General features: G+C 38.6%; 5 protein-coding genes across 5 annotated transcripts; 1 reads left to right on the plus strand and 4 right to left on the minus strand. All coding sequences in view use genetic code 12, as the record gives it.

Annotated features, from left to right (window-relative positions):
* Positions 1-423: 423 nt before the first annotated feature.
* DEHA2C03894g (DEHA2C03894p) lies at positions 424-1,683 on the minus strand (the record flags this gene model as incomplete). The annotated part of the gene is made up of 1 exon (XM_457851.1): positions 424-1,683. One exon carries the CDS (start codon positions 1,681-1,683, stop codon positions 424-426), a length of 1,260 nt encoding a protein of 419 aa, XP_457851.2.
* Positions 1,684-2,332: 649 nt separating this feature from the next.
* Positions 2,333-4,255, minus strand: DEHA2C03916g (DEHA2C03916p; the record flags this gene model as incomplete). The annotated part of the gene is made up of 1 exon (XM_002770120.1): positions 2,333-4,255. The coding sequence occupies one exon, from the start codon at positions 4,253-4,255 to the stop codon at positions 2,333-2,335; it is 1,923 nt and encodes a 640-aa protein (XP_002770166.1).
* Positions 4,256-5,273: 1,018 nt separating this feature from the next.
* On the minus strand, positions 5,274-7,178 carry DEHA2C03938g (DEHA2C03938p; the record flags this gene model as incomplete). The annotated part of the gene is made up of 1 exon (XM_457855.2): positions 5,274-7,178. One exon carries the CDS (start codon positions 7,176-7,178, stop codon positions 5,274-5,276), a length of 1,905 nt encoding a protein of 634 aa, XP_457855.2.
* An 861-nt stretch (positions 7,179-8,039) lies between these two features.
* On the minus strand, positions 8,040-9,290 carry DEHA2C03960g (DEHA2C03960p; the record flags this gene model as incomplete). The annotated part of the gene is made up of 1 exon (XM_457856.1): positions 8,040-9,290. One exon carries the CDS (start codon positions 9,288-9,290, stop codon positions 8,040-8,042), a length of 1,251 nt encoding a protein of 416 aa, XP_457856.2.
* A 416-nt stretch (positions 9,291-9,706) lies between these two features.
* Positions 9,707-11,557, plus strand: DEHA2C03982g (DEHA2C03982p; the record flags this gene model as incomplete). The annotated part of the gene is made up of 1 exon (XM_457857.1): positions 9,707-11,557. One exon carries the CDS (start codon positions 9,707-9,709, stop codon positions 11,555-11,557), a length of 1,851 nt encoding a protein of 616 aa, XP_457857.2.
* Positions 11,558-11,601: the final 44 nt, after the last annotated feature.

The raw sequence follows: 11,601 nt of genomic DNA on the forward strand, positions 1-11,601 counted from the left end.
TATCATTTTGATAAATTGCACGACTCTGTCAATTTCGATATTAGGTGAAATTTCAGCGGGGACAAAGAGTAGAGAAAGATGAATAATGGCTACAAGACGTGTCGAAGCAGACAAATTCACATGGCGATAACGGGAGCGGGTGCAGCGAATACGAAATAATATTACAGTAGAGTATAAAGGGGAGTGTGCGACAATAGAAGACGGTAGGGGGAATCGTAGATGTAGACGTAGACTAGCATGAGACACGAATAGGCGAAGACAGAAGAAGGTCAGGTTTTGTTGGAAGACGTTGAGATAAATTTAAGCCGAGTTCAAGGGAAGTTGGCAAAAACAGTGGGAAAGAGCTACTGAGTATAATGAGAGGTTCTACGACGAATTGAACGGTCATTTGTATATTGAGTCGATGAAAGATGCGAATTGACGTTAGTAGTCATCACCACGAGAAACAACTTCCTTTTTGTGAGGGTGCAATAAGATGGTGTGTTCAAACTGGGCGGTGTAACTGCCCTTGATATCGACGATGGGAGGGTAATCTTGGACAATGCCGGCGCGGACCAACTGGTTCAAAGCCAACAAGTATTTGTCTTGGCCCAATCTGTCCAAATATCTACGACACCACGGCAAAGTGCCGAAGTTTTCGTTGATAACGTTCAATAATGACTTAGCCTTATCACCAGGGACCACGATGTCGTCGGTGCCCGGGTTTTTGGCGTAATGGGAGCATTCTCCTTGTGGCAAGACGTAACCGTTCCCGGTGGATCCAAAAGTTTCGATAGCAAAAGTTTCACCTTCTTCCATCTTGGTCATGTCACCATTAGGGACGATAGGAACAGTCTTACCCGAATGGATCAAGTAGTCACCGATGTTGTGGCCGTTTAAGTTACGGATGCACTTGATCGGATAAGTCTTACCGTTCAATTCCATTTCGTATGATTCCATAACTTCTTGGATGGCTTCTCCGATATCGTTCAACCTGACATCAATTCCGGCTTCTTTGACCCCGGTGTTTGTGGCCTCCTTGACCGCCTTCAATAAGCTGTCGTACTTATCGTCAAACGTTAATGTGAAGGCCGAATCTACAATATGACCATTGACATGAACCCCAATATCGACTTTCATGACATCTTCGTAGTTCAACACAGTCTTGTCCCCAGCATTCGGGGTGTAATGGGCCGCAACATGGTTCAACGATAACCCGGTTGGGAACCCAATACCGGCCTTTAACGTGTGGTCGTTGTTCGCATAGCTTCTGACAGAATTCTCAATAAGATCTGCAATCTCAGTCATATTCATTCCCGGTCTAATACTCGATTGGGCCTTGTGACGGACCCTTCTATGTATCTCAGCACCTTTACGGAAGTCTTGCCAATGGTTATTTTGCTGCCTATCTAAATACCTCTTTTCTTCGGAAGTAGTACGATAACTGTTCACGTCTAAAGGATATTCTTGCCATTCTCCTTCCGGAAAAACTCCATCGGGATACAGGTTATCAATGGCTGTGATCTTCTTCTTCTTCTTACTCTTCTTCTTCTTCTTCTTCTTCTGTGCACCATCGGTAGCACTTTCACCATCACTTTCAGCTTCCGGTTGTTCCTCGGAATCTACCTTTGGTTTTGAATCATCTATTTTCAAGTCTTGGACTTTCTCCATAACCTCATTAGGGTTCGATGAATTAGTAGACATAATTAATCTTGTCTTACACTGTACTAGATATATCCTTATAGAGCCTCTTCAAAATTTTTAGTTTTTGCAAGTATTCTCACGTGACCGAATAATTATATGGATTTGTATTACTCTCTATACTTCTTATAATAAACTCTTATTCGTTAGGGTCTTCGACTTGCTTTGTAATTTCCTAATTAAACTCTCTACATGATTTTCTGTGTTCGCTTTTCTTCCTTTAGGATCAGCATATACAGATCTGGAACATCTCTCACCGTGATTACCTTTCAGCATATATGATATCTGGATAAACGTAGAATAGATCATTAGACTGCTGCGGTACCCTATTATATTATCCGATTAAGATACTACTACTATGTTAGAGATATTGATATTGGAGAATATTCTTGCAAGTGAGACAAGAGGATGATGATAATAATGTCGAATCTTCAAAGACGAAGGACATATACCCTTTTCAAGACCATGCCAATAATCTCCCTATACGTCATTACTCATATTTTAACATGCATTGGCTCGTAAGACTATAGTAGACTATTAAATTAGTGGAAGAATGTTTGTTTCTATATAGGAATTCGAAAAAGTTATATCATAATCCTAATAACTTCATTACGTTTCCATCCTCAATAATGCTGAGAATCTATAGGCATACTCACTCAAAACCACCCTTGTTATTCCTAAAAATAAATTCCAATTCTGACAAATCTGTTTTCTTATTCATGTAATCTGTGGACTCATTTTCTAAAACGGAATTTGCAAAATCAATGATGAATATTTTGCCGTTCTTAGTGTATAGGATATTAGCATCCCGTATGTCTCCATGAACGATTCCATTACGATGTATGATTTCCAATTGCTTTTTAGCCTTCATGTACGTTTCGTTATCTCGTGGCATAGGAACGGTATCGATAAATTTGAACAAATTAAATCTTCCCTGGGCTAGATAATATTTGTCAACGGTGACTTTGAGGTATCCTCTTCTATGGGGCACGTAACAACTATTGAATTCTGGATCGTTGGCTAATACCTCGCAAAAACTCCTCTCAGAATTATAGTTTTCGAGGCATTGTTCCATCACTTCTTCACGGCTGGATATGTATTTATCATGGACTCTGTTCGCCATTATAGGATCATATATTTTTGCGACCAATTTCTGCTTATCGTCCATTGGACAAAGCAAATACTTTTTCACGTAATAAGAATCAAACTTCACTATCTGTGAACTATAAACATCCCCTTTTTGCATGTATACATCCTCGGTCTCATCAAGATCTACTTGTTGTTCTTCTCCTATTTCTTCTTCTACGACAGAAGCCAAAGGTTCAGATATATTTGTTTCTCTTGTGCTCGGGCGACTGCCGAATGAGCTTTCAGTTGGGTCACTACTATACCCCACGGACAGGAGTTCCTCTTCATATTCTTTAGGCGTATTACGCAAATATTTTTTAAAAACTAGCATTCTTTCCTGCTTAAGTTTTAAAGCATCGTCATCAACAATAGCCTTGAAGAAAAAGTGCATTAGTCCTTCTCGTAACGTAGGTGCAGAAGATAGACAATTTAACACTCTGTACCTGAGTGGTATAACTTTGTCTCCTTTAGAAGGCACAAATTTTTGCCTATACTTATCAAAATAATCAAGATCTATCTCCACTAAAATAGCATCATATGCATCTGTGAGAACTCCCATATTTGTCTTATAATATACCATCTGAACAATTAGTTGCCTCATAAAGTCAGGAATTTTATTTTGGCTCAAAATATCTGCTGTTATTCCAGTACTTTCGCTGTCGTAATTCGATAGTATAGGGAAATTCTTAACCTCTATTGCACAAAAGACATCAAAGCCCCTTACAATCAATATATCAGACCAAACATGATATTTTACATTACCTGGAGAACCAATAACATATTTGACTTCTGCATCCAATGTAAATGTTATATCCAATAACGTGCATATTGGTTCCACTAAATAATCCTTAAATTCCAGTCTGTAGGTAAGTTCTCTGTCGTTTCTTTGACTAAGCAACTTATAATCGTGAAACGCAAAACCCTGAAGGCCGTCAACTAGATTCTCGATAGTTGACGATGTTATTATAGTATTAATTGTATTCAATATCTCGTCGTCACCAATTTTGGAAAAACAATCACCATTATATTTGAATTTAGAAAGACTCTTGTCAAACATATTGCATGATGGGGAACCACTGCTAGTAGACTGACGGGTTTTTTGGATTTCATATTCAAGCATGGGAAGCGCTAGAATGAAGCGTAAAAATTTCTTTGCAGAGTTATTTTCCATCAAGATTTCTTGAGAACAAACCAACCTATTGTATTTCAACCTATATTTTCTCCTCAGAATGAATGCTTTTAGTTCATTTTCATCAACTTTGAATAATTCCCGGATGATTGTTTCATAATCTAATATGGACAGATTCCATGTGGAGTAGAAATCTAGATACTTATAAGTGTCAGTAATTTCTCTATCAATGCATTTTTCTGTTGCTTGATATAAGGGGTGTTGCAATAAGAGAGAACCAATACTAATTGAAGAATTCATGATTAAAAATTCATTCATGAAAAATGAATAGACCTGGCATTTATTGTTTAATTGAATTTGAAGGATATTTATACTTATTTTTATTCTGCAACATCAGAAATGTGATATGCTTCTCGTATCATATATGTTTCGCTGGCACGGTCGTAAAGATATCATTAAATCCTGTTACAATTATATAATATTGGAAGATAATATTACCAAACAAGTCGCATATGCCATTATATCTTATTTTATAGAGGCATATGAAACACCATCAAATTAGCTATTTGTTGCTCTTTGTAACCGGAAACTTGAAACACTTCAAACAACATAATCTTAGTACTCGTAAATAAATAAAGTGCCGATTTTCATCTTTGCCATCGACAGCATAGCTAAAGAAATTCCGGCCGGGCTAGAATGAATTCATGATAACCAATATGTGTTTACGATTAGCGTACCAGTTTTGGGTGGTATGATGGGTTTGTGTCACTATCAAAAAGTAACCAGAGAATACATTCTTAATACGTATAGTAACTTACATTACTTGTATATTATCATATTAACTCAATAGCTACTATTATGTTAAGCCCTTTTATAAGTTGTATAATAAGCATCGCCATTTTTCATATACAAATTTATGTTACCAGACTCTACTTTGTCATTTACCCCACCTTGTTAGCTTTCACTGTTGTTAACATTTCTGCAACTACTTGCCTGATGAATTTATTCATCTTACAACTGTAATCTCTGTCATTTTTTTAAAGATCAAAACGGGGTAAATTTTTGAATTCAAGTAAAGCAAAACTCTGATAGTATACTTTCCAGCATGCTACCATATCTGGATAAGAGTTAAATAAATCTTTAGATTGCGGCTATACCTTTGTATACATCGATCAAAAACTAATAAGTTAGCGATATTGATATTGGAAAAAATCTTTGCAAGTGAGACAAGAGGATGATGATAATAATGTCGAATCTTCAAGGACGAAGGACATATATCCTTTTCAAGACCATGCCAATGATCTCGCCTATTCGTCATTACGATCTATAGGCATACTCACTCAAAACCACCCTTGTTATTCCTAAAAATAAATTCCAATTCTGACAAATCTGTTTTCTTCTTCATGTAATCTGTGGACTCATTTTGTAAAACGGAATTTGCAAAATCAATGATGAATATTTTGCCGTCCTTAGTGTATAGGATATTAGCATCTCGTATGTCTCCATGAACGATTCCATTACGATGTATGATTTCCAATTGCTTCTTAGCCTTCATGTACGTTTTTGTATCTCGTGGCATAGGAACGGTATCGATAAATTTGAACAAATTAAATCTTCCCTGGGCTAGATAATATTTGTCAACGGTGACTTTGAGGTATCCTCTTCTATGGGGCACGTAACAACTATTGAATTCTGGATCGTTGGCTAATACCTCGCAAAAACTCCTCTCAGAATTATAGTTTTCGAGGCATTGTTCCATCACTTCTTCACGGCTGGATATGTATTTATCATGGACTCTGTTCGCCATTATAGGATCATATATTTTTGCGACCAATTTCTGCTTATCGTCCATTGGACAAAGCAAATACTTTTTCACGTAATAAGAATCAAACTTCACTATCTGTGAACTATAAACATCCCCTTTTTGCATGTATACATCCTCGGTCTCATCAAGATCTACTTGTTGTTCTTCTCCTATTTCTTCTTCTACGACAGAAGCCAAAGGTTCAGACATATTTGTTTCTCTTGTGCTTGGGCGACTGCCGAATGAGCTTTCAGTTGGGTCACTACTATACCCCACGGACAGGAGTTCCTCTTCATATTCTTTAGGCGTATTACGCAAATATTTTTTAAAAACTAGCATTCTTTCCTGCTTAAGTTTTAAAGCATCGTCATCAACAATAGCCTTGAAGAAAAAGTGCATTAGCCCTTCTCGTAACGTAGGTGCAGAAGATAGACAATTTAACACTCTGTACCTGAGTGGTATAACCTTGGCTCCTTTAGAAGGCACAAAATTTTGCCTATACTTATCAAAATAATCAAGATCTATTTCCACTAAAATAGCATCATATGCATCTGTGAGAACTCCCATATTTGTCTTATAATATACCATCTGAACAATTAGTTGCCTCATAAAGTCAGGAATTTTATTCTGGCTCAAAATATCTGCTGTTATTCCAGTACTTTCGCTGTCGTAATTCGATAGTATAGGGAAATTCTTAACCTCTATTGCACAAAAGACATCAAAGCCCCTTACAATCAATATATCAGACCAAACATGATATTTTACATTACCTGGAGAACCAATAACATATTTGACTTCTGCATCTAATGCAAATGTTTTAACCAATAACATGCATATTGGTTCCACTAAATACTCTTTAAATTCCAGTTTGTAGGTAAGTTCTCTGTCGTTTCTTTGACTAAGCAACTTATAATCGTGAAACGCAAAGCGCTGAAGGCCCTTAACTAACTTTTCGACCGTGGATGATGTTATTATAGTTTGAATTGTATTCAATATCTCGTCGTCACCAATTTTGGAAAAACAATCACCATTATATTTGAATTTAGAAAGACTTTTGTCAAACATATTGCATGATGGGGAACCACTGCTAGTAGACTGACGGGTTTTTTGGATTTCATATTCAAGCATGGGAAGCGCTAGAATGAAGCGTAAAAATTTCTTTGCAGAATTATTTTCCATCAAGATTTCTTGAGAACAAACCAACTTATTGTATTTCATCCCATGATCACCTTCTAGAATGAATGCTTTTAGTTCATTTTCATCTACTTTGAATAGCTCCCGGATGATTGTTTCATAATCTAATATGGACAGATTCCATGTAGAGTAGAAATCTAGATACTTATAAGTATCAGTAATTTCTCTATCAATGCATTTTTCTGTTGCTTGATATAAGGGGTGTTGCAATAAGAGAGAACCAATACTGATTGAAGAATTCATGATTAAAAATTCATTCATGAAAAATGAATAGACCTGGCGTTTATTGTTCAATTGAATTTGAAGGATATTTATATTTATTTTTATTCTGCAGCATCAGAAATGTGATATGCTACTCGTATCATATTTGTTTCGCTGGCAAGGGTCATTGTAAACTGGAGACTTGAATCAATTCAAGCAAGATAATCTCAGTTCTTGTAAATTAATGAATACCAATTTTATATCTGCCATTGACAACGAAGCTAAAGATATTCCAGCTGGTCTAACTTTGAATTAATGTATGATAACCAATATGTGTATATGGTTATTGTACTCGACTTGGGCTTTTATCACCAGTTTTGTGTCACTATGGAAAATGATACTTATTACTACTAGTAATGGTGAATGGAGAATGATCTGAGGTATATGAACCAGTCGAGCATATTAATAAGGCTCGTATGCTTAAATACGAAATGAGCTTGTATCATGTCGTTACCAGTAAATAAAATATGGACTATCGCAATTATTGATAAGAAAATTCACTCATAATATGCTTGATTGATGTATCAGCTAGTATGACTTATCGTGGGTGGTAGATTAAGAATTATTTCCTCTGTTTTTTGGCCGCACTCACAGTCCTCGTCCCAATAATACAGTTCTTTATCGACATCTCAGAATCTACATCATAGGGTCATATTAGACTAGTACTAAATTATGTATTAGATAGAAATGAATGGAGTAATATACATAGAAAAATAAAACATTATACGAACTCAATTTAGTACAGTTTAAACTCTAAAGAGTTGTAATAGCATAGGAAATTCCAAAGTAGGTTATTGTGTCCAAAACAGAATTTGAAAATAAATCTATGAGTAGTGGAAACAATCACTCTTTTGTAGTATCATTATTATTTCCTCCAAATAGACCCACCTTGTCGAAATTGATCATCTTACCGTCTACTCTTTGTTTATTGGAGGTGACGATTGTATTGAAATCGGGGGTTTTCAAAAATGCTTTGCTCAAGTTATTGCTGTTTGAGTTCATGTTTGCACTTCCTGGTGATGGAGTGAAGAAATTGACGTAATCATTCATGTTGAATCCTGCAGGAGTCAACGTTAACCCAGAGGACGGCAAGCCCCCATTATTAACAGATAGATTGTTGAAAAGGTTTACGGATGGGGTCAACCTGCTCTGAGGGGTCTTTGCAGACGCGGTAATATGACGTTTTGGGGTGAGTGGTGGTGGTGGAACAATGAATGACGATGGGGCCTTATGTGATACGCTTGAGCTTGGTGCCGATGCAGGTGGATGAATATCGTGGTGGTGGCTAGCCAGATGGAAATCGGCCTTGGAACGTGGTGTATTGGAAAGATATGGTTTTGCTGGCGATGGTGACGATGCCAAATACATCAAGAGATCGGCACCTTCTTCGTCTTGGCCTTCTCCATTGGTGCTAGGCCTCGTCTGGGTAGGTGTGCGCAAAAGCACGTTTGGAGTGCCCACACTCGAGCGTCTTTTCTGCAAAATCGGCGTCATTTGCTGTTTGGACGTCGTCAACGACGGTGATGGCTTCAACGTGGTCATATTCCTCGGTGGAGTCAGCGGCGTCTCATCCACCGCCTGCAAAATCATCTGTGGTTGACGTTCATCCTTATCATCACTATCTCTGGGTCCCTTCTTCTTCGTGGGCGAATCTGCAAGCTCGCTCGTCTCACTGGCCCTTCTCTTTAACGGCGACGACGACAAATACACCGCTGCCAGACTCTTCATCTGCGTAGGAGATTTTCCGTTCGGCGAGTACAAGTGTGTCGGTGACGATGATAATATTCCTCCGTGTGGTGACGACTCAAAATTCTTATTATAATTTTTCAATGGACTCGATTTGGGCATCGCTCCCACCCGAACATTGGCTGGTGACAATGACTGTTTCGCCGCTATTGTCGCCTTCGAAAGCTTCTTTTTCAACTGCTTAGCAATTTTTTCCAATTCTTCCTTCTTTAGCGGAGTTTTAGGCTTCACCCCTGTACCAGCATTTGAATTCATCGAATTGTCGACATCTGCCGGTGAAGACGAATCGTTGGGTGACGAAGCTGCAAATGTATTTCCCGTGTTATTATTTTCCCTAAGCATATGCATATCTCTTCCCTCAATCGTCTTTCAATATCTCTGCTTATTCTAACTATTTGCACTAGAATGAACCCTTTTTCTATACATAATACCCTTTCACGTCTTCTTCTCTTCCATACGCGTAGAGAAGGGATGGTACGGGACTGTATATAATGACCATTTATCCGTTTTGGGAAGTCTAAGTAAATCGACCGATTGAGCAATCTCTGCGGCTGGCAGTTGGCCATGGTCCCAAGTCAGGGCGATTGGGGTATGGATGCAAATATGATGTAAGGATGTTTGGCTGGGAGGGGTGGGGAATTATTTTCAGGCCGCTCTGTCTACACCTTCTTTGCTTATCTCTTGATGGCTTTCTAGTGGTGTACTAGGTGTAAAACAGACCAGATTCGCTACAAATATATATATAAGGATACTGAGTAGACGAGATGGGATATTTGGTGGTCATTGGAGTTATAGCATGTGTTGCATACGGAATATTGCAGGTGGTCTCGACGGTATTACCACGGTTGTTGTTGGTTCCATCGCAGAATTGGCAGGATAAAATAAAGAAGGAAATAGAACAGCCAATGGTGAGATATTTGAAGGTTGGGAATAAGAGGTCGAGTTACAGGCGGCGGCTTGTGCTTGCAAGCAAGCAGCCGTCATTTTACACTAATTTTGTGAATAACAAGATCAAGGTGGCGCTGGTGGACCTGCAAAACGACGAGGGAGAGTTTCTAGCCGAGATGAAGAAGCGCGATGTCCGGGACCCTCAGCGGAAGATTATCTATGGGTTTTTCCATCCGTATGCCAACAACGGCGGTGGGGGCGAGAGGGTGTTATGGCAGGCGGTGCAGGCTACATTGGCGACTAGCGACCGGAATATTGTGGCCATATATACCACTAATTACGAAAGCGACCCCACGCTGATCTTGGATAAAGTGGAGGCCAAGTTCCAGATTTCTCGTTTGGACGAAGACCGTATTGTGTTTGTTTATTTGCGGAAATACGCCCGGTTGATCGATGGGGATTACTGGAAACGGTTCACGTTGATCGGGCAGCTATTTGGGTCCATGGTGTTGTCATGGGAGGCGATGTTCGAATTATCTCCTGACGTGTGGATTGATACCATTGGGTTACCTGGAAGCTATTTGTTGGTGAGCTTGGTGTTGAAGATTCCAATCATGAGCTACGTGCATTACCCTATCATCCAGCCAGAAATGTTCAATAAGTTGAAATTCCAGGGCTTATCGCAAATACGGGTGCCCAAATTGAGTGAGATCAAGACCGATGTATTTTCTATTGGGAAATTGATTTACTGGTCTGGCGTATTTTACTTCTATAAATATTTGGGGTCTTTGGTCAATATCACGTTGGCAAATGGCTCTTGGACATTCAACCACATTTCCAACATCTGGACAATAAATAAGGATGAAGCAGGCTACGAGATGGACATTTTATATCCTCCGTGTGGAACTGAAACGCTAACGAAGAACGTAGAAACATTGGGATCCAGAGAAAATAAATTACTATTTATCGCCCAATTCAGGCCTGAAAAGCGTCATTCGTTAATATTGCGTCAGTACTCAAAGTTTTTAGTCAATGCAACTAGCATAGGCACTCCATTAAAGAACATACCCACATTGGTTTTCCTTGGCTCCTGCCGTACTCCAGATGATACTAAAACGCTCCATGACTTGAAACAAGAAGTTGACGATTTGGAACTAAATGGATATGTCGAATTTGTGGTAGACTGTTCTTACGAAGATATAATGGTATGGCTTTCAAAGGTGAAATTTGGACTCAATGCGATGTGGAATGAACATTTTGGTATCGGAGTAGTCGAATATATGAGTCGTGGCGTTATTCCATTATGTCACGCCTCTGCGGGACCATTATTAGATATAGTAACTAACTGGGACAATGAACCAACATCTGTTTCGTGGTACAACAATACAGGATTTTTCTTCAAAGACAAGTCTGATCCCGACTTCGATTTGAGCTTGCAATCAGATACCGCACTGGAATTCCTACAATTTTCCAGCCGCGATAACAAGGACTCTACCAGCACATACCCAACACTTGCGAGGTTACTTGACGAGTTATTCATAACAAACCCGGACTTGATTTCAGAAACTAGGTTGCAATCAATGAGAGAGAATGGCGTAAAATCGGTTTTAGAGAAATTTTCTAACGGTGTTTTTACCTTAAAGTGGATGCAATACTCTAATCAGTTAGGTGATTTAGAAAAGTCATATCGAGAGGAAAGAAGAAGTGGTATTGAAAAAGTGTATTAACTTCATCAAAAGCTCTATAGGTATAGGTTAAATAGTTTATCATT

This window comes from Debaryomyces hansenii, assembly GCF_000006445.2.
Source record: "Debaryomyces hansenii CBS767 chromosome C complete sequence".
Classification (NCBI taxonomy): Eukaryota; Fungi; Ascomycota; class Pichiomycetes; order Serinales; family Debaryomycetaceae; genus Debaryomyces; species Debaryomyces hansenii.